At 33.6% G+C, this 24,390-nt stretch overlaps 1 protein-coding gene across 1 annotated transcript in view; it reads right to left on the bottom strand.

Moving 5' to 3' along the window:
- LOC118192807 (uncharacterized) overlaps nucleotides 1-20,190 on the bottom strand; it is a 49,564-nt gene extending 29,374 nt beyond the window's left edge. Inside the window, exons 1-3 of the mRNA XM_035363828.2 lie at nucleotides 20,023-20,190; nucleotides 14,926-14,974; nucleotides 7,031-7,158 (exon numbers count right to left, since the gene is read on the bottom strand). Of these exons, the coding sequence (XP_035219719.1) occupies nucleotides 7,031-7,158; nucleotides 14,926-14,968 (171 nt within the window). The 5' untranslated portion in view covers nucleotides 14,969-14,974; nucleotides 20,023-20,190. The remainder of the gene's footprint in view (nucleotides 1-7,030; nucleotides 7,159-14,925; nucleotides 14,975-20,022) is intronic.
- Nucleotides 20,191-24,390: the final 4,200 nt, after the last annotated feature.

Genomic DNA, 24,390 nt, shown 5'->3' with positions numbered 1-24,390 from the left:
TATGTGAGATAGCTACATAATATAGAGATAGCTGTGATATGTGAGATAGCTACATAATATAGAGATAGCTGTGATATGTGAGATAGCTACAGAAATGCACAGGCGCCGACCTTGCTTTAATTTGCACCTATTTGTATACATACACTGCACCAAAAAAAGAGGGGGGGGGACAGATCTATATATCTCCTTCTATTGGGACGAATAACGAAATTTAACTTTCGATTTTAGTATCTTGAAAGCGCGATTAAGATATATATATATATTAGATTTATATACAGCATTATTCTAACATAGGTATTTTGATTCTAAACTGGCTTTTTTCTGAAATGACATTTGGCCCAATGACCAGAATGACCGATTTTGTTCCATATTTCGATTCTACGACTCAAATTATGCCAAAATGCTGAGTTTCGTAAAAGTAGCTCTAGTAGTTTTTTAAAAATGAGCACTCAAAATTTTAGCATCTCAGTGTTAATTGAATATTTATATGTATATTTATTAATATCTCTTTTTTTAATTAAACTTAAATTGATTCCTTCTTAATTCATTTCTTTTTATTCGAAATTTAGGTTCAATCCAAATCAAATTCGAAGATAATTTCTGAATCATATTTACAGATTGCATTTTCCAGTAATTTTTATAATTTTTTCGAAAAAATGTTTCAGTCATAATTTATAAAATTTTTGTCATCATCACCTTAAAGTAGATGTAGCATACCTGCAAAAATTTTTTCAAATTTTTTATTCAAAATTTCCAAAGATATACGTGAATTTATAAATTCGCACGTTTTGAAATTTGGCATATTTTATATAAGAAATAATAATGATAAATGTGGTTTACGTAGCTTGTTAAAATTATTTGAAAGAATGAAAGATGCGTCTTATTTTTTCCCTGCTCCTACACAATGAAAGGCAAAGGGAAATAGGTTACCATAAATTAAGAATTTTGCCAAGTTACAAAATGTAACATTTAGGCTTAATTTGAGTCGTAGAATCGAAATAGGGAAAATAATCTTTAATTCATTTCAGAAAAAGTCCTATTTTATGTCAAAACACCACTGTTAGAACAATGCTGTATATAAATCTCATATATATCCTAAGATGCGCTTTCGAGATATGAAAAAGGCAGTCTAGCCCGCGTAGTGATTAGTGACGCTGACTGCCGTACCCATAGACCCGAATTCGAATGCCAGATGAGACATGGATATTTCTAACGTTCGGACGCCCTTCCGTGGTGTTCTCGCTCAAAATTAGGGTGGAAGCTTAGGAGTTAGCAAAGCCCGGCGATGCACAATTTATATCCACGGGAATCTACACCTGCCGAGATGCCAGCTTATTTACGGGTTTTTTGCCTGTACCTATTTATTTGGTTTGTCGCCTTGATCGATATAGTGGTTAGCGAAACTGGCTCTCATACTGATGAACCCGGGTTCGAATCCCAAGAGATGGATGTTTTTAAATGTATAGTGTCTTTCTGGAGAAGGAGCACATTAAATACTGGCCCCCCCGAAAGTCTTCACGAGTGGTTGGGAAAGAGGAGCGACAGACTTCGAATCCTTCCAGGTGTTCCTCATCAAAATTGCAATGAAACGGCACAGTAAGTGTGCCGTTTCTTTCAGTTTTGGCGGGATTATGCTTCTACGATGAATTGTGTGCAATCAATCGAAATAGCGTTAACACTTGTGCTTGAACATCCCTGAACTAATACATATATAAATTTCAAGGCAAAAGATCTAAACTATTTTTGGGGAAAGTAAGAGGCACCGCTGGTTGCACTTCGTAAAAACGGGCTGTAAAAATTTAGAGTAGAGTGCTTTTGTGAAATTTTATTTAGTAATTAGGAGGGAAGAATAGTCAAATCGTATGAAAGTGATATAAGCTGAAGATGCTATTCATGGAAGAGTATTGTGTATATAAGTGTCAGAAAATATTCAAAGATGTGCAGGAATATGTGAGAATGACTCCAGAAACGGAATCCCAAAGAATAATGATAAATATTAAACTTTACGAAATATTAATACTGTTACGAAATGTCCAGGTGCAGTAAGATAGCTTCCCTGCAAAGCAGGTTTAGGGTTGTCATAAAATGACAAGAGAAGGCAGGGTTGCCACTTTTGGCGAGAATTCGCCCATTTGGCGACAAAATTGGCGATATGCCACGGACGGATGGAGAACCTTCTGGAACGAATTCTTACCGGTTTAGCCCAGAATGTTCTCGAACACAGGCCAAAAACTATATAACCCTGCTGGTACGCGGAAAGTCAGTGTGAGATAGTTAGTCTCGAGTTAGTTAGTCCGTGCGGAGTCGATCGAGTTGACAGCCGGGCAGCGAGTGCAGAGTGGGTCGTCGAGTGCATCGAAAGAGTCTCTTAGTGTATCGCGGTTAGTGCATCGTCGAGAGAGTGAGTTGAACTCCGGGAGAGACAGAACCGAAGAGTCGGGAGCTGTGCTCTGTGTGTCGTGGAGTGTATCGCGAGTTGTAGCGTGGAGAGTCTCGAGAGTACGTGGAGTTCCGAGAAGAGTCGGCAGCTGTACTCTGGTGCTTTGCAGTGAAGCTGTCTCCACCTTTATAGCCTGATAATCTGAAGGCTGCGTTGTTGATTGTTGATTGTTCCAGCGTGTTTATAGTAGATCTTCGACGACTGTAAAAGTGTTTTCGAGCTGTCCTTATTAATATTGCCTAAATAAAGTGTGTTTCGATACTTCATCAAGTGCTGTTGTCATTATTCGCTCCAAATCCGCACGAACACCGTAACGAACGTACCAAAGGAAGAAAAATTACGTAACAATACTAACAGAATGTGCGACACGGAATAACAAGGATTAAATGGGAGAATGATAGCTGAAGAATTACACACTAATCGAGAAATACTTAAGGACTAATTTCAAGTAAAGGAATGAACACGGAAAAGGGCTTTATCTAGACATCTCACTTACCCTCACAATGCTCTCCTTGTATGAGAGTCATTGGCCAAAATGTGGTTAACCAACAAGACATACTACCTATTCAATTGATTCAACTCTGTGTGATTTCTGGTTATTTCTCCAAACTAAAATCTGCGCTAAGAGGTTAAGTATTTCTAATATAAGAGTGTTAACAAAATGCTTGAAAATTAAGGAACATAGAGACGGAACAGGACAGAGGGATACCAGTCTGTTTGTTAATTTTAAAATGTTGCAACCTTCCTCGAAAAGAAGTGAAACTACTATTATTTGTTCGTTTGGATGTGTGACATTGATTTTTATTTAGTTTTTAGGCCTTTAATATTATAAAATCACGATCATTTAGTTTTTATAAATCAGCTGCAAATGAGTAAGGTTAACTCCATTTTATTTTTTTATTTTTATCATGTTTTGTAATTGTAAAAACCTCTAACTTAGAGCATAGATCTGTGGCAGAAGGAAATGAAGGAACGGATTATCACAACAAATCAGTCCTATAATAAAATTTACTGCAAATTAAAATATGACAATGACAATGATTAAAATGGGGATTGATTAAAATCTAAATGCGGACATCCCACTTTTTTTTGGGTGCGGTACTTTGTTTTAGACGGTGAGACATTACATTAGAATAGCAAACAGACTGAAGGTAGCAGTAGACCAGGGTTTCTTAAATTGTGGGTCCTGCAGCAGAGGATCGCCAAAAAGTTTAGCAGTTTTGTTATTTCTTTAACTTATTATAATAATTTTACAATTACCAAATATTTTTACACAATGTATCTGAAAATAGATAAAGATAAGACAATACAGACGAAGGAAAAAACGAAACCGTTTCGATGCCTTCTTTATGTAATACAAACATTCATTTTCCTTGCTTTGCACGTGACGCTTTCATTTCGTGTGTTATTTATTTAAAACTTTCACATTGTTCTATGTCTTAAAATTAGAAATTAAAGTTAATGATCTAAAAACTGCAATAGTATATTACAGTATAAGTGAAAAAATTGACAGTTTCGCTCCGTCGTGTGTCGGATTTACGCAATACTTATGGGGTCCCTCAAAATTTTTGTAAATATTATGGGGTTCTAGGGGTCGCAAAAAAAAAAAAATCTCAGTGATAAAAAGGGGCCGCTATTGAAAGTTTAAGAAACCCTGCAGTAGACAATTGAAGATATGATTAATGTTGCACAAGTAATTTTGGCCGGTCTGATGGATTAATAAGTACTTCAAATCAGTTTAATATAACTCAGTAATTTTAGAAATAGAAATAAGAAAGAAAAGAAAATTCTCGGTTAAAAATAATAAGTATTAAAACAAGAGGGAAGTACTTTAAAAATCCCCAATGCGGAGCAGAATGCGCAAACGGCATGGCATTTTTAAAATTTGATTAAAATCTCATTTAAATAATATTTTGCTTTTTTTTATCACTGAAAATTGTTCACTGAAGAATAAATTTTCCATTGGTATTGCATTTATTTCTTTACTTGCACTAATTTCTGACCTATGATTAGTTTTAAATTTCATCTCTTGTTCTTTTTTGTCTTACCTTACTCGGAAACGCCCACCAGTGGCTGAACGGTAAAGTCGCTGGATACTGGCAGTTCGATCCGATTTAAGAGTCTTGCGAAAGGGCTGGCTGCATGGGCGTTTTTGTGGTTTTCCCCATGTGTAACGTGTACACGAGGCAGTTTCCTTTAAAAAGTGCTCCAGGAAGGCATCCTTCTCCTTAGGCAGATAGCCCTCGAGGCTTTGTCGTAATCAAACAAACTAAACCAAAACTTACTCGGCAACAGTCCGGAAAAGGAGTTCCGAATCTGCCTCCAGGTACTATTCCATTTGCAACGATCTACTGTTTAAAGTGACTATATTCGAAGCACAAATGGACTATTCTGAATGTAGAGAATTCTTTAATGTATAATTCATTAAAGCGCATTAAAGAGCTATTAAATTTTGACACTTTTTAATTATTCCTTATAAATCATAATTATAGAAGGACCGGAAAGAAATGTCGTTGCTGCACATGTCGACAACAACATGCTAAGGGCAGAAGTAGAAGCAAATCCATGTCAAACACTCTTAACCAACCTTGGTCGACCATCTAAGAACATTTAAAGCAGAATGGAAAAATAAGCAAAGCAGATGTTTGAGTCCCCCATAATCTGTTCGAAAAGAACAAAGCCAACCGATCCATCACATACAGAACAACGTATTGCTTCAACTGCACCATACAGAACCATTTTTTGATCGTTTGGTTCCTGGAGACGAAAAATGGGTCCTATATGATAATCCAAAACGCAAAAGGCAGTTTTAATAGGGGTTACAAAGGGTTTACATCCCAAAAAGTCGCTTCTGTGTGTTTGGTGGAGTATTCGCGGAATTGTTCATTTTGAATTGTTGAAACCTGGACAAACTGTTAATGCAGATCTTTATTGTAAACAATTGGATAGAATGAACCAATCTTTAATCAAAAAACATCCGGCGATTGCCAATAGAAAAGGCATGATTCTGCAACACGACAATGCAAGACCGCACTGTGCAAGACGGACACTGGAAAAAATGAATGAATTGGGACCGGAGGTGCTGCATCACCCACCATACTCGCCCGATATCGTACACTCGGATTTCTATTTATTCCGATCCCTACAACATTTTCTTAGTGCCAAAAAATTTGAAAATTTGAATGATGTCCAAAATGCCATCTTGAGATATTTTACTCAAAAACCAATTGATTTATATCGGTCTGGAGATTGAAAATCTACACACTAGATGGCAAAAGGTTGTTGATAACGAGGGTGATTACATTATAGATTAAAAATAAAAACGTATTAAAAATTTATTCGTGTGAATTTAATGTAAGAAAGCGACATTACTTTCCGGTCCCCCTATTATTTTACGTTACTATGTGTTTAAATGTTAAACAAACTAAATTTCTATGAATGAACGAATAGTTACCGGGACTTATATAAAACTGCTTCTAAATACTTTTTTCTAACTAGGTAAATATTCCATTTTTCTTTCCGTTTTAGTGTAATACCTATTTCACACGGTCCTCATTACCAGTGTTACAACGAAGGAGCACAGCATCAAAGACTGAAACGTTCTAAGACTTTCAGGTAGTATTCTATTTGAAAGACGACTAACTCCATGCACGCGTGAGTGATTTGAGAAGACGCAGTTGAGGGATTCAGAAGGCGTGGTTTATAGGTACAAGTCTGCTAATGACTTTACATGAAAAACAAAGCTTTCTCCATTGTGTCCTGCTTCTTCCGCGATATAGGCATTGTTTGGGGGATGTAAATGTTGGGTGCATTGCGTTATGCGGAAGTCAACAAAAAGTGTTACATGGTTTCGTGATGATGGACTGGTAGCTTAGTGGAACTAAAGGCCTATTTATGGGACGGGATCTTGTTCACGTTACAAGATTTTAAAACTTTTCGGCAATACGGAACATGGATGACTTCTAATTTTTGCTCCCAAATTCGTGACGTTAGAAAAGAATCAATGAACTTAATGAATGACTGAACTTGGATCACTTTGGAAAAGATTTATAGTTATTTGAGTTTTTCGTTTCAATAAGTTCTAGTAAGATTGTCTGTCGTATCTCGAATTATGAAGAGCTCATAAAATAACGCAATTATACATCAGTTTTTCTGTTTATTTTTGGTTTCTCAACTTATTCCAGTGACATTATTCGTCATATTTCAAAACATAATAAACAAAAAATGAAGATAAAAACGGCCGAAAATTAACACAGCATTTTGTTATCTTGGTGCATTTTACACCTAAATCATTAAATGCTCCAAAACGTTCAATATTGGTCTGTAAAAATATAACCTGTAGTCTATAACATTGTTTGCGTGCTAAAAACAACTTGAAATTAAATATGCATGATATTACACTATGAAATATAACTTACGGATTTTTATTCATCGTTTTTCGACGGCTTTTTCACATGTTTTGATGATGACTTCTTTAGTTTTTTAACCATTGGCAAAAATATAACCTGTAGTCTATAAAACACAAACTGCGCGCTAAAAAAGAGCTTGAAATTAAATATATATGATATTACACTATAAAATATAACTTACAGATTTTTGTTCATCGTTTTTCGACGACTTTTTTGCATGTTTCGATGATGAATTCTTCAGTTTTTTAACCATTCGTAAGGTTTTCCTCACTGGTTTTGTTCCATTTTCAGCCGCGGACACTATTACAACTGAAAGTAAAAAAATTACGCTCTGGAAAAAAAAGTTTACGCTCTGGAAAGGTCTACATTAAACCACTTCATAATTTAAGCTCTACTTGAAACTCAAATAAAAATGGATTAGCATTATTTTGAAATCAAAATTAACACTTTAAAATCAAACGAAAATGGACAAAATTAATTTTTAGACGTGTTTATTCCATTAATATTCTGCTGGTGCAAGATTTTTGGAAGAGGCAGAACTCTTCTTTTGCCTCTTCCAAAAATGACGTGTTATTCATTTTTGGAAAAGGATTTTCCTTTTCCAAAATTTTTAGACGTATTTATTCCATTAATATTCTGCTGGTGCAAGATTTTTGGAAGAGGCAAAACTTTTTATATGAATACACTTTATACAGACAGAGAAGAAAGGTAAAACAGCTCTCATTTTTACTTCAATCGTACACTGACGAAAAAATAAATAAATAAATAAATAAAAAAATGAGTAATTAAGGGTAGCATGTCAAGTTCTTTTCACTTTCATATCGTGAACCTGAAATAAACACCTTATGAACATCTTTTTAATTGTAGTATTAGGATTTCCTTTAGATACAGATATCTAGAACAGAATGCTAACAAATATCCAGAAACTCCCCCATTCAAATAGCAATTTGAGATATCATCTCAACTTTTCAAGATATAGATATTATTTAGAAACCGTATCTAATTAACACGCGTTAGTAATTCATATCTACATGCATGAATGATGCAGATAGATCTGAACATGAATTTCGAAGTCTAAACAGCTCTCTGAGTTAAAAGAGTTGGTTTATCTTTTAGAAAAATTAGCTTCGAATAAAAAATGGTCATTAAGCTCGTTACTATTACCAACGTGTTCGAATAAAAGATGGTCTTTGAGCTCACATGCTATATGATCTTAATATGTTCAGATTTATTTCGGAATTCATGGAAATTGATCTTTAAACTTTTGAGACATCCTGAGAACTTCTGTTAAGTTTCGAAAAAAAATGGATAAGATGAATATTGGGTAAAGCTTAAATGGTTGGATAAATAATTCGGCTCAAACAATAGATATTGGTAATTAATATACAGTTTCCTGAGTGGATCAGTTCAGCTAATAGGAAGCTCAAAGATTACTTTGAGAGAAATTTTATTTCCACTCTTATGTTAATAATCTGGTCATTGTTTCAGAATAACTAAATCTGTAAATGATGTTATATTTACGTATGCGGTTGGCAACAAAATAAACATAATTCACATGTAACTTGACTAACTAATTATAGGAAATAAATTAGTGATGTTATGAAGAATTTACAAAAAGAATATACTCGTGTATTAAAACACTTAACTACTATTTCTCTCTATTAGAAACTTGGCTTTAGTTTAAATAGGACGTCTAGGAGAACTTGAGAAGAAGGTACCATAGTGTTATCTATCATATATTAAAAGTTTCCTTACCAGTTTTAGACAGAAAAGATTTCTGTTGCGTCATTTCAAGTGAATACATCGTTCAGATTTGACCTTCATAAATAAAACAAATATACTATTTACTGCGAAACGTACAGAATACAATACTGAAGACGGTTTCAAATCGGGAAATAAGCATTATATAAAAAAAAGATTGTTACATCCTATAGCTATTTAAGCTGCAAAGAAATTCCTGTATGCAATCTTTTTCTAAAATTAAAGATAATTTAGGGAAGATATTTTTTTGTTCGAAAGCAGTACTTGAACGAAGCGGAATTGGAAAAAAAAGGCTGTGCTAAGAATGTCAACAGAAAATTTTCTCAGCAAAACTGACTAATGGGATAACATAACTTTTGATGTTAATTTTTTCAAGCACCTTAAAAATGTTTGAGAAATTTTATAGAATAATAAAATATAAAAAAAAAAATCTTAAATTTTTCAGATTTTAAATTACGTCCAAAGGGGCGTTTTATAACGTTTTGTGTGTTACCTTTATTTATTAAATATCATGTTCTTTGCACTTAAAACATAAAATTCAGTTCAATAGCAATGTCGCAAAATAATTTAAAAATGAGCCTATCTTTAGAATTTCGGATACATAGTTCCGCGCGCTGGAGACAAAAAGGTTTCCTCCCCCCCCCCCGTAGATTGTTGCCATTGCTTGCTTTGAAATCTTTGAGTTTGTTACACAAAAACTCGTTAAAGTTTTAGAAAATGTGAAATCGATAATAAAACAAATTCCAAATTTCAAATTTGGTCTTCCATATTCCCATATTCGCAGGAGGATTACGTCATTCAAAATTTGATGGCTCTATGTACCGTTGTTTTATCACAGTGTGAGAAATATACAAACATTTATGCAGATTGTTCATTATTTAATTTCTTCAAATATAATGCAGGACTCTAACATTTGGTGGCATCAGTTTGAAAATTGAAACGGACATCATTAGTTCCTGAATACACTTACGAGAGATCTACACTTCTGCCTCTCTCCTTTTAAGTGTGCCTAAAGAGGGAGGATGTAAAGAATTAAAAGCATTCCTCCATGTGCTTTTGTGCTGTATTAATCAGCATAATAATTTTTATGGTCTAAAGATAAGGATATGATTATGGGCAAAGAGCATACGATACTTTCAAGAAATCCTGATTCTGAAAACTTTTATATCTCTACAAACCTTGCTTTGTACTCTGCTTATAAATAACCAGCTGCTGGAGTTATATATAAATTGCTAGTAAATGCTGTTTTCTACACTAATTTCTTGAGCAACAACTTTTTGAAATTTTAAAAGCTTATTTTGCTCTGACCTGAAATCTCAAATATATACCTTGCACATACACACACACACACAAAAAAAAAAAGAGGAGAGTTCTATATCTCCAATTCGACTGGGCCGATTGACGAAATTTAGCTTGTATTTTATATGTCTCAGAAGCGCGGCATAGGATTATATTTAATTTATATACAGAATTGTTCTAACGAAGGTATTCTGACTCATATTATGTCAAAATGCCATGTTTTATAAAAAATCACACGTATAATGTTTTAAAAATTAGCTCTGAAAATTTTAGCTGCTCGATGTTTACTGAATTTGGTATATATTTTATTAATATCTTTTTTTTTATTAAACTCAAATAATTCAGTCTTTCACAGATCGAATTCTAGGTTCAATCCCAATAAAATTCGCAGTTATTTTGTTTGTTTTTTAAAATTTGTATCTTTTAATAATTTTGATAAATTTTTCGAGAAATTCTTGTATTCTCAAACCTATAAAAGTTTTGCCATCATCTTTATGTAGATGTATTTCTAAGCATACCTGCAGAAATTAGAGTCTTTCATTCGAGATTGCCAAAGATATGCGTAAATTTATATACTGGCATGTTTTGAAATTTGGCATATTTGTTATAAGCGATAATAACGCCAAATGTGGTTTACTAACTTTCGTAAAATTATTTGAAAATATGAACAATGTTTCTGTTCGTGCACAGTGAAAAAAAAGGGAAAAAAATAGCTTGCCATAAATTAAGAATTTCGTCAAGTGAATTAATTATTCTTCCTGCAAATTGAAAAAAGTGCGCCAAGATAAGTTTTTGAATTTTTCGACAAGTTTCTTACCAAATTTTACAAAATGTAATATTTAGGCTTGAGTCGTGTAAAAATGTAAGGCCTTTTTATTCAATTTCTTTCTTCTTATTTGAAGTTATTTCGTAATTCATGCACAGATATCTATCATATTTATAAGACTGACACAATGATGATGTTTAAAATGAAGGTAGACTCATAATATTCGGTAACAGCATACTTCAGAAAATTTTAAAACTAAGAATTATGTGTACTAAACAGAATCAAATAATTAATTATGATTCTATCACACACTTTTATTATACTAATTATAAATTGTCTACCATACATTTTTTAAATGTGAACAACGAGGCAAAAATTTTTATTACGCATTTCCATTATTAATGCTAATGATCTGCACAAAACGTTCTTCTAAGTCAGCAGAAATTGTTCGCTTAATCCTTTTTATTGCTTATAAATTTTTCAAGAGATAACTGTTTGTGATTTCATCACTGCATTATATTGCGAAAAAGAAAATTTGCGCATTTTGTTATCCGTTTTGCAATTTTCCGTGCACTGCCCCTCCAAGACTCTGTGATGCTAGTAATTTGGAGATTATTAAAAGTTCATGCGTTTATGGAAGAAATTTACGATTTTTGGTGCAGTGAATACCATTGCTAAGATTCTGAATAACGCTGAAAGCTTAACTCAACCTAAATCATTGCTGGAGAAACTGATTCCTGATAGTGCATATATTTCATCGATAAAGAAGTAATAACATAAGATCTCGCTGAAATTATTTTTAGAGCTCAAGGTTTTAAAAATATAAATGCTGAAAATACAGCATTCGTGATCAAAGACAAGAGGTGTGAAAGTAACAGAATTTAATCAGATGCGAAAGATATTACTGATGCAGAGTGATTCAAGAACAGAAAATAGGAGCTATAAAAGGTATAATGAACACATAGGTGAAACAACTAAGGTAATTACACAACACTAGAATGTGTAGACTTTTAGGTTATATACATGAAATTCCTATTTAACGATATCCTACATTTCAGCAGCGCATAGTGTATCGTCTGGAAGAATATCAACACTTGAAAAAAAGAAAACAAACGTTATTCAGATGGAAAAATCTGTGCAAATTTCAATATATTGTTTAGTTAAACCTTATTTTAAATACAGTACTGTATGCCTTTCATTTAAATCTTCCCGAAAGGATAATTTTTTTATATCATTACATTAATTACAATTTTACAAGCCACATTTTGGATTGCTTCAGTTTTCCGATTATTCTGCGTACATTAATTAGCACTGATACTTAGGAGTTCGAGGTATTCTGAACAAATTAAGGACAGTGTTATTTTACCGAATCTCTATAAAGCAAGGAACTTTGTCATAAATCTTAAAAGCTAATTTTACGGAAAATAATTATACATATTCATGGATACGTTCATTTTAATGAGCAAGTTTGTACTGCGTAACGTATTTTGCTTTTGGTTTCCTTTCTGAAATATACCGCATTTGAACCATAACAGAGATATCTTTGAATAAATTTGATGTTTAGCTGAACAATCTAGAATTAATAGGCTTTCTACCTGCCTTCATATATTGCATATTATTTTGAAAAGTAATTTGTTGTTACTAACTTCTGTCCACAAAATATACAATCATGAACAACTCAAAGTAAAGAACCATAAGAAAATAATAGGAAAAAATATCGTAATCTTATCCTTTAGACTGTAGTTGAAAACCCGAAAGACTTAATGAGTGGTATGAAATGTTCCAATCCATTAAAAAACCCAGCCCATTTTATTTTGTTTGTTTTGTTATATTGAGAAATATTTACTCAGTTGTACATGTGATATATAAAAATCATAAAATCATGAAGATATTTACCTTTTCTTTTTCAAAAGAATGCCCATATAAAGAAATATCTCATGAAGTTACGAATTTATCATTCAAATTAAATACAAAAAAGAGCAAACATACACATGGTTATATTCGACACTGAAGTGCCAAACAGCTAGTTCACCTGCCCAATACTTATTAGATTCCTCACGGGAGAGTAGAATTGCAGCAGCATTGACTATACACGTATTTCTAGAGGCAACGCTCTAGAAAGGATGGCTCCTGACCAGGAAAGAAGGGCCGTATTTCTAGAGGCAGTGCACGACGTACTTTCTGCAAAACGATTCATATTTTTGTCACATTAGAAGGCATATAATTTCTCTGTTCCACAATCTAGAATTAATAGGCTTCTTACCTGCCTTCATATATTGCACAACACTAAGATTCTGAATAACGCTTGGATAACGCTAAAAACTGGCTTCGATGACTCTGCGCATAATGTATGTCTCACGGCATCCCAAATGTGTTCGATAGAGTTGAGATCTTAATATTTAGGTGTACATGTCAAGATTCCGAACTTAAATGCGTATTCTTGTAACTATTCTAACTATAATTCGGTGTTTCTAGACTTGTGTGGCCGAGCATTGCACTGCTAAAAAAGACAAATCCATCAAAATGAATGCAGAACATGAAGAGATGTAACACATCAGAAAGGATGCGCGCATAGTGCACTTGTCAGAGACCAAGGGTCTCACTATATATCATCTACACATATTCCGTATCATTAAGAAGTCTAAAAAACTTTTACAATATTTTGGTTACAGGTGAAATCTATTAATCTAGTTTCTTCAGGGTACTCTAGTTGGGTATTTTCACTTTATGCTCCTGTAAGGAAAGAAAATTCCCCTAACCTCGCATTGTGGACATTGTCACATTGTGGATACTTCTGGACATTGACTGCTGAGGTCCCAGAACTGAATTACAGTTGTATTTGAGGTAGGTTGTGCAGTTATTCCACGAAACAAAACTTGTCAGCGTGTAGAGTCATTAGGCTTCCTTGAAGCAAGAGACATGAAAAATGAGTAACGCCCTCACCAGGGCTCGAACCTGGACTTCTTGAATACTCGCTGAGTGTGCTACCGTTACACCACGTAGGCATGCTGGAAAGAAGAACAAAGTACCTTATAAGCTGATGATGGTAATAATCATCGGAAGTTGTTTTGCAGTCACGTTTTCTTAAATTCAAAGCTTTGCTTGAGTTCTTGCAATCACGGCACATCTTTGAAATCGTTATGTGCGAAAATTCAAACTTTGCCTCTACTTCCAAAATGTTAGGAACACTTCTCATAGCTCCATCCCTTGAAATGTATTAGAAATCGCCAAAATAACAAAAAATTACCAGCTCTAGGAAAAAAAAAAAAAAAAAAACCCTCTAAAAGCACCTACATATTTATGTCATGTGACATACTCTGTGGTGAAACACTACCTTCAGTACCGATCCCAAACCGTCGGCCGCTCACATGCAAACTAAAATTGACTGCCCTTTTGTTGCAGAAATATAATACGTTTGATAATCATTTCGCCGCCCTTAAATTTGACCACCCACGTGCTGTGCACCATCTTGCACTCCGCTAGGATCGACTCTTACTACCTTGCGTATGTAGTATTATTATACATTATGCGCAGTCACCCAAGCCAGTTTTTTTAGGCTTCAGTGCACATAACGTTAAACATTTTATAACTTTAGAAATTCAGTTTCTGGTGCAGATGAGAGTAAACAGGTCACAGAGAAATTCTGTACCTAATCCATGGCATTAGAAATATTTTCCGTTAATTATACTAGTGTAAATATTAACAAAATTTGATAATGTCCAGAAGTATCGAAAAATTACAAAGAAGTATCCATTTATAAGCAATGCTGTGCTGTAAGATGAAAGATAAATGAAAGTCATTTTAAGTCGTGAATCGGTAACTGCTAATTCTTTTACCTGTACAAGAATACCTTAACATCTGCAGCAGTTCTATTTGATATTAAATACTGTGAAAGTATTGTCGGAGTTTATACTTAGAGACTTTTAAAGACTAATAAAAAACATTTTCCACCTTTAATTTAGGATGATAAAAGAACCTGATACAATTAAGACAAATATTTTTAATCAGATAAAATGATAAAAGACTATAGCTATAACAGCTGTTTTTTTAATATAGAATGGGATATTTAGAATTTTATAAAAAAATGTTCTATTCTTGAAACTGATCCAGTTGTGCTATAATACTTTCTGGGGGTCCGTTTCTATCATTTATAATTTTAAAAGTTGGGAATGTTTCTTTGCTCATTCAATCAGAAGGAGAAGGAAGTTTTTATAAATTATACTGCAAGTTTTCAATAAAATATTTCTTACCTAGTATTGAAAGTAGAAGAGCCAATAGTGTTAACAATCTCATTTTTACCTGCAAAAATTAATAAATCAATGAAATTAATGTCAATCATGAGAAGAGTAATAGATACACATAATGAGATAAAAAATGCATATATTTATTACATATTGTTAAACAATGCACCAAAACCTCGTTCCTACAGTACGATCGCAGATCGAATCGTCATAAAACAAGCCATATATTGGGATATATTCATGTATCCAACTATGCGTTATTTTTATTTAATAAAACTTTGTTAATATACATAATTTATGGCTGTAATTAATGTATATTTGAATGGTTCTACACTACCGAGTTTAATGATAAGCAACAGAATTGCTTAGTTAACAGAATGTAAAGGCAGAAGACTTATCGCGCAGTCTTACTTCTAAAGTTAAATTAGGTTAATTAACGTAAAAACTGCAAAGTGGCGTAAACAATGAAAAAAAAAAAAAAACGATTTCTTCACTTAAACATTTAGGATTTAGTTTGACGAGTGATTGAATTATTTTGAAGCAAGAAAAGCGAAAAATGAGCCATGTCCTCGTCGGGACTCGAACCTGGACCCCTCGAATACGCGCCGAATGGGCTAACCATTACACTACGAAGGCATGCCGGAAGGAAAGAGAAAATTTCCTTTCAAATCCTTTTAATCCTGAGGACTAGGGGAACCAATCACCAAATCCTTATGGTAAAGAATCATCCTCCCCACCTTTTAGTTCGGGCGACACTGTAGAGTCATTAGGTTATTTTGAAGCAGGAGACGTGAAAAATGAGCAATGCCCTCGCCGAGACTCGAACCTGGACCTCTCGAATACACGTTGAGGGTGTTAACCATTATACCACGAAGGCATGCGGAAAGAAGGGAGAAATACCTTATAAGTTTACATCACTGTGACCAAAGGCTTCTTGACCATGGTACCATGGCTTCTTGACTGTTTCTAACGTTTCACAACATCACAATAAAGAACTCAAGGGGAATGAACTATGAAATTATACTGGGCTCATTTGCATCTGACAGTTGCATGTGCCAAAAGGAGATGAAAGCAGTTCTTTACACCAAATACTAAACGTGACGTGAGGAAGCAAACCTTAACAATTCACTTATATAAAGATTTAATACAATACATCAAAATGTCAACTGTTTAAAAAAGATATGGAAATGCAATAAATTTATTATTGTTGGATTAAAAGGCATGCATAATAATTAACTCCCTGGAGCCCTCGATGACAGTTTCTTCCCTTTCTTCTTATTAAGTATTCTCAACCAACTGGATAGCAGAGATACTTAATATCCACTATTTTTAACTTCTTTAATGACAGCGGGATTATAATCAGATCCATAATTTTAATCACTGTATTTTTAAAGCTATCGAACACAATATACAAATGTCTTTTGTATTTTGTAATATATAAAGTACCATTGTAATTTATGCATATTATTAAAATATTCTCGTTTAAGCATACAATAGCTTTATTTTTCTTGATACAAAGAATAACTTATCTAGGTATCTATCTGTATTCGGATTTAGCAATTAGAGAACGTATTTTGTTCTATACTTAATTTTAGAAATATTTTCTCATGTTAATTATTGATGACAATCAATTTCAATTTTAAAAATGCAACTCAAAGTTTCATGATACAAATTGCATCAGGTTAAGTTTAATCATGAAACATGTAACGTTCATTTTAAACCTTGCTTTCTTTACCTGCATTTTCTTTCATGAAATAAATTATTTTTAATTCAGTTTAACAATATTTATAATGAAAATTTGTTTCAGAAAAATCATGTAGCTTGCGAGAGCGACTATCACACATTTCATTCATTGATAAATTAGCAAAACTTTGTATAGCTCAGCATTTAATGATTAGTCTATACCAGGGTTTATTAAACTTTTTTCAGTCGCGACCCCTTTTTAACACTCAGACTTTTTCGCGACTCCCAGGACCCCATAATATTTACAAAAATTTTGTGGGACCTATAAGTACTGAGCAAATCCGACACACACGTGAGTGAAACTGTCAATTTTTTCACTTCTGCTGTAATATACTATTTTCTTTTTTCTCGATTTAAAAATTAACCTTTCTAAAACCGTCAGTTTTTAAGAAAAGGTGTCTTTAGTTTCATTCTTTGAAATGGGTCTTATTAATTTTGGAAAAGAAAATAAATAATTTAAATCAATGCATCTGAGCTGCTGTGGGCTCTTTCATTAAGATACTGCTAGTAAGATAATTTTACCTCCTAAACCAGGATAGCGGTTACTGGATCTGACTACAACACCGAAGGGCCCTCCCAGGTTCGGATCCCGGAGAAGGCATGGATGTTTGTAAGGTGTATGTGGGGCAGAAGGGGGCATTCAAAATATGTGCTGAGCCGAAAGTCTTCTCGAGAGGTTGTGGTAGAGGAAGAGTGGTGGAAGATCCTGGGATACATCCCCGGGGTGCTCTCCTTCAAACTTTGGGGCGGAACTGAGCAATGTCCTACAGTCACCTGTATGGTGGACAAGGCTGTTGCCAACGACAGGCGCAATCTTGCTTCTTTGCCACAATGAATTTCGTGGTCTTGTTCTGATATCGGAGAAGCGCGATTAGTCACAACAACAGCAAGATAATTTTTTCCACTCGATAAATTTTTAGACTGTCCATTCCTATGAAGGTACTAAAACAGGCGTCATACGCTTTAAAGTTCCTGTTTAAATTTTTTAACGATCATAAACAAGCTTAGCTAGCTTCCAATTACGCACCGTATTCCAGTTACGTTATAGGTATTATTGATGAATGACAGCCGACATGTTGAACATCTGTTATATAGAACATAGTCTTTGCTAAAAATCAATTGTTATGATATTTATTGCTTTTGTTATCATATAAAGCGCCATCTGTTGGCCGATTTAAGCAGTTTTTTTCCTATCAATATAACCCCATAACATTTCAAGTTTTTGCTTCAGTTTTTATCTCTGTACCTACATTATTTAGTGAATTATTGAATTTTGAAATGTTAACAGACTTTTGGGTCACCCTATATTTAGTTCGAGGATTTCCCTTTTCTGCAAAATGGAAAGTATTATATTTGAGGGAAATGTTTGCTCTTTATATTTATCAGATAAGTGCAGAAGTCTCCACGTAGCGTTAATTTACGATGAAATAACACCTTAGCCTCGCTTTGCCATTTTGAACGGCTGATTTTAAATATAAGATTTTATGTTCGATGTCTTAAATTTCAGAGGTGCTAAGAGGCTATCGCTGCTGTTAAGTTTAAAAGTACTTTTGGTGTTAAACTGAAATCTGTACACCAAGACCAGACAGCAATTTTTTTTAATCTTACCATTTTTAAATTTTTAAATAAATTAAAATCATTTTTTTAAAGTTTATTGATCAAGTTTTCAGTCTATAGTCTGAAGTTTTCAAGTTGCATTTCAATTTTCTTTTAATAGTTTTATTTTTCTTCCTCTTAATTAAGATTTTTCATCTTTAAAATTCATGAAAACAGACTTCTTTACCAATCAATGATCAAAATAGTATTGAAAGGGAAGAAAAACAAATTTATGATTAAAACTCCATTAGTTTTAGGCAACTCGTTGAATCTGCATTCGTATTTATAGATAACAGAAAGGAGGCGTGAAAAAAAATTGAATACTTTTTCATAATTTTTTTTTTTTTTCACTTCAAATTTAATAATTAAGTACTTTAACTCGAAATAAAGACCTGTTTAAATATTTATTCTATAACTAATGTTGTAAAACTTCAAAGTGCAGATATTATTTCAAACATTAAATGAATGTAAACATATTTTTGCAAGAGTAACACACCGTCAATAAGGTGGAACACGAGTGATGTCATGAGCTTTTGCGAGGGCTATTAAAACCTGTTGGGACGAAAATCTGCTCGAGAGCTTGTTAGTAGGAGATTCTCTCTCCTCTGCGCTGTCAGTCAAAAACTGAAATGGAGTTTAGGGAGAGTATCTTTCTGCATTTGCCAAGTTAAATAATCTAATCTTACAACTACATTGATAAATATAGCTTTAAAGTTGAGAAGGGTTTTTGAAAATTCGAATTTATTACTTTGATATTTCAATTCGGAGTTTCAATATTAAAAGGTGAGAGACGCTTTCAGCTGTAACTGAATGACTGAAGACATAGAATACTATTAATTCCTTTCTTCTAGTTAAAAGTCTATTCCTGGCTTCAAAAAGGATTTTTTAAGATTTTACTCATGCATAACGTGAATACGGGATAGCTTTCCCCCGGGAAATTCTTCCCGAAAACATCCAAGCTTAGTATAAGGCTCTAGAGCATTTTAATTAAATATTTAATATGATGACTACAGCTACTTGCATAAAAGGAATTGAACAGTTTTAGAACGGAGAAACTTCTTTAAAATACGTGTGGTTTATTTTATGCTTAGAAATCTGTAATAAGAGTTAATGTTAAGTGATCTTCAATCTTCGCATACAAAATAGTAAAAAGTAAATTCAAATTGAATGCTAAACCTCATCGTAAGTGTTTTAGATTAAAAAGTCAACTGGAATTCAATTATTTTGTTTTGAAACAGAAAAATTCTCGAGCTTAAAAAGCATTCTCTGCCAAAAACTAAAAATCTGCTAGAAAAAGCTGTCGCTAAGCGCGAACTTTTGTAATATTACAAAGTACAAATGGAATTAATCTTCAATTATTCTGGAATCCGAAAACAATTTTTTTATACATGGATAATGATTAAACGGGGAAAAAAGCCTTTCACTTAATATTAAAAATTTTTAACTACCGAAAAATCTGTAACTTGCTCTTAATGAAAAACAAATTTTAAAATGCAGTTTTTCAGAATGCATATATATTTTTTGCGACGATAAATATGAAATTTGGAAGATTCGAATGTCCCATCTTTAATACAAAGTTAATATTCTCAACCTATATTATAAATAATCATGTATTAAAACTTTAGATATTTCCCCTTCGGTAGATTAGAAACTTCGAATTGGTAAAAATGAAATTCTTCTTTTAAAATACTTAAAGTAATAAAAACTGGAGCTATTTAAATTAAATTTTTTAAAAATTTAAACTTCAAAATAAAAACATAATCTTACCTTTGTTTTGTTCAATTAAATCGACTAGAAGTTTATCCAAATAAGATACTGTTATATTCTGTCAGCACGGATGAAAACGGCTGTCCGTGATAACGTCTTTGCAACCGCAGCTACACGTATTGTGTTTCCTTCTTATCCTCTGCAAAAAGTGGTGGACATCTTTCAGGGGTCCTGTTTTAAAATGCTTTGCAGGGTGGAGCGAGACCCGCGTTTTCTCCTCTGTAATTGGTTCCAGCTGGACGAGAACAGCCTTTGAAAACTGGGTTAAGGAGATGGCGAGTGTAAGACCAAAGAGAAGATTCGACAATTCTCCTGGATGCGTTCGCATTCTTCTTGGGGCCAGTTTAGCTTTACCGATGTCCCATAACGATTAAAGAGCTTTTCAGAAATTAATGCAGGAAATGATGTGGTTATCAGCGACTACTAATCGACGAACTTGTATTTGTAATTGTTACAGCGAAGAGAAAGTAAAGAACTTTCATGGGCTATGGATGAAGGGTTTCATGTTTAGGAATTTGTTTTACTCTCATCCAATTGAAATCATTTTTGTAATTGAAAGTGCCCTGTCGCATCATTTTAGTCAGATCGGAAATATTTATTACACAATAATCAGCAAAGTGTTTAAAAAAATAATTAACTTTATTGAAGTTTAATTTGATTTAAAAATAACAATTCTGTCTTGTTATGACGCGCGTCGTGTACCGTCATTCAGGATGCTATGCGGGTGTTGCCTTAATCCACATACAAATGATGTGGCAGACTTGATTTCGCAACGGGATACGAGGCACGTGACTTAGGTCCTCAAATCGTCAAAATTTCAAATTCAGAAAGATATGGTGACCCGTGCCAGTGTTTGCAAATCCTTTTATGTTGAAAATCTGTAAAATTTTACGTATTTCTTTGAGCTCCAGGATTTAATATACCATATAATAAAAACACATGTAATTAAAATATGTAAAGTCTAAATAAAAATATAAAATCAGAAACAGAATTCATCAGCAGAAGCTACGTTTGAAAGAAACCGAATTTTCCATTTCTACTGTTTATTCATATTTTTGACTATTGAATTAGAAATTAATTTAATTTATAAGGTATTTCACCGGCCTTTTTAGCATGCCTTCGCGGTGTAGTGGTCAGCACACTCGGCGCTTGTTCAAGATGTCCGAAGTTTGAGTCCCGACGAGGGCACTGCTCACTTTTAATGACCCCTGCTTACAAAAAAAAAAAAATCCTAATTACTCTACAGTGGCACCCGAACTAAAAAAAAGGTGGTGCATGATGATTCTCCATCACCAAGATTTGGCGATAGGGTCACCTAATCCGCAGTTGCTCTTTAAGAGGGAGAGTTTATAAGTTATTTCCCCCGCTTTCTTAGCATGCCCTCGTGGTGTAATGGTCAGCACAATCGGCGCGTATTCGAAAGGTCCGAGGCTTGGGTACCGGCGAGGGCATTGCACAATTTTCATGTCTCCTGCTTCGAAATAGCCTAATATCACTACAGATTAACTCCACTAATTTGGCCATAGCTCCACAATTTAATCAATAAGAATTTTTCAAGCTCTTAATCCCCTTTTTTGGTTTCTTTCGAGAAAAACAACAGTGTGTAAGTTTATATTTTATGCAACACATACTAAACTGAAACCATGAAAACAAAATCATAGAAAGGCGAAACATACTTATTTGTTGAAATAAATTATTAGTTCAAAGGGGCTTTGTCCCTGAAGGACTATTGTTTTCGTTTTGCGATTTTGCGTCGATTCTCTACAAACGGCGAATCACTTTTAAAACTGTTGCCACAAAGTATTATCTCCCTATATTATATTTAAAGAAATTAAACAATGAAAAATTTTCATAAATGTATGTATATTTCTCGCATTGTGATAAAACAACGGTACCTAGAGCCATCGAATTTTGAATGACGTAATCCTCCTACGAATATGGGCACGTGGAAGACCAAATTTGAAATCTGGAATTTGTTTTATTTAACAAACTCAAGAATTTCAAAGTGAGCAATGGGAACTTTGCACAGAAAAACATTTTTTTCATTATTATATCCCCAGGCGGGAGTCTCTGTATCGGAAATTCTAAAGATATGCTCATTTTAAAACTATTTTGCAATATTGCTGTTGAACAGAATTTTATCGTTTATGTGCGAAGAACGTGATATTTAATAAATAAATGTAACACACAAAACGTTAAAAAAACGCCCCTTTGGACGTAATTTAAAATCTGAAACATTACAGATTTTTTTTTTTTTTTTTTTTTTTTTTTTTTACACTCATGTCCATAAATTAAGGATAATGCAAAATCAGGCAAAGGAAGAGTTAGAAGCAAAACAAATTTGACTTATTTGTAAAGCTTATTTATTAAAGAAAAGGTAAAGAGCAAAAAAAGATGCTATATGTTTGATATTATTAAAAAAATTAGCGATTTTCTCTCCCTGGAGCAAATTTAAAAAAAAATATATATATTTACAAAAAACCAATATTACATGGTTGGTATGATTGTTAATACATTGTATGTCTCCCAGACGGAAGAAGATGTGGTGGGTAGATCGAAACTACCATTAAATTTTACAAACTACTATTATCCATGCTAGTGTGGTGGTGTACTTAATTATGGCAAAGCACACTAGGACTATCTGCCTAAGGGGGGATGCCTTCGTGGAGGACTTTCTAAGGAAAACTGTCTCGTATACGCGTTACACATGGGGTAAACCACGAAAACACCCATGCAGCCAGCCCGTTGGCGGGATTCGAACCTCGGACCGAATTACCAGTGTTCAGCGACTTTACCGCTCGGCCGCTGGTCGGCCTATTACCCATGCTGCAGTGACTGTTTCTTGTGCTTGAGTGTCCCTGCTTTTCGATTTGTGCGCAAGTGTTGAGTGCGTATCTAGCCACTAAATCGCAAATACATATAGTACTTCTAATTATTTATGCCCAGCAAGGTTTCTTATGAATTATACACAGTTTCCGTAGAAGTTCTTCTGTGGCCTTTGTTTTCCCAAACATTTGTCTAGATGCATATTTCCAATTAAAGAAATATTTAAGATGACACGATTATGGTAATGTCAAATTTTGTAAATAATGTGAAAAATAACTTTTCATACCATTTCCCCGTGCCTATAATCATACTTAGTAATAGTTTATGCTCATCCCCTCATTATAAAAAAGTATTTTGTGAACACCAAATGACTTCCTTGTACGGCCTATTAAATTATGCACATTTTTTACTGCAGTTCATTTAAACTAATTTCCACGAATTATTCTAACTTTATTAACCGATTCTTCGGGGCAAGTAGAAAATGATATCAAAAATTGCAAATTTTGAAATTCAATATCCCGGTTGAATTTTGTCATACAGTCAAACTTCTTGTATCTGTACTTTTTCATAACGAGGATAAAACTTTGTCAAATATAAATATAGGAACCGGGAGACCTCGTTAAAAGTTAAATTTTGTCATAGCGTAAACTCGGAAAGGTAAAATTTCAAATTAAACCTAAGTTAGCCAAAACCTAAGCAGGAATATTTAACGCGCAAGTTGGCTCAAACCTCAGTAATATTGTCCAGATTAAAGCAACGCTGTAGACGGAATGCTATCGTAAAATTTCAACTATTAATGTGGCCTACAGCAGGTGGAACACGCTGTGACTAAACAATCTAAAACCTTCCTTTAAATACTACCTCTTTCTATCTCAATTTAAATATGTGTGAGCTAGAATTTCACTGGCACAAAAACAGAAAGGAATAAGCGACAGTATAGGTTCTGAACATAAAATAACCGTGTAATTTAAATAAATATCTTCCAAAATGAAAACAATAACGAAACATGTCTGTTAATCGGAGAAAGGTAGGCACTAAAAAGAGTTCTTTTCTTAGTTTCTCTAAAATGTGCCAGCGTATTTTCTTTTTCCTCTAGGGCTTAGCATGAGAATTCGAAGTTGACAGACCTGAAATAGTTTTAATTAAGTTAAACTGACAGTTTAAGTTTTGCTTGTTTTGAAATAGCTTTGGAACCACCTCCCTTTTTTTAGCTCAAAAGTCTCAGAACGGCACTTTGCGTCGTTTCACCTTCTGAGTTGGTTCACTTTTCAAACTCTTGCCACCAAATATTAGAGCCCTGTATTACATTTAAAGAAACTAAATAATGAAGAATCTGCATGAATGCATTAATGTTTCTCATAGTGTGAAAAAACAACGGTACCTACAGCCCTCAAAGTTTGAATAACGTAGTCCTCAAACCGAACATGGGAATTTATTTGGAAGCGCGAATTTTGAGTTTTAAATTTGTTTTATTTTCTATTTCATATTTTGTAAAACCTTAACGAATTTTTGGTTAACAAACTCAACGATTTCAAAGCGAGC

Source organism: Stegodyphus dumicola, chromosome 5 (genome assembly GCF_044657685.1).
Source record: "Stegodyphus dumicola isolate Sdum_Otavi_A_Nest chromosome 5, ASM4465768v1".
Classification (NCBI taxonomy): domain Eukaryota; kingdom Metazoa; phylum Arthropoda; class Arachnida; order Araneae; family Eresidae; genus Stegodyphus; species Stegodyphus dumicola.
Note: the sequence above shows the minus strand (reverse complement) of the source record. Positions and strands in the feature narration are given on the sequence as shown.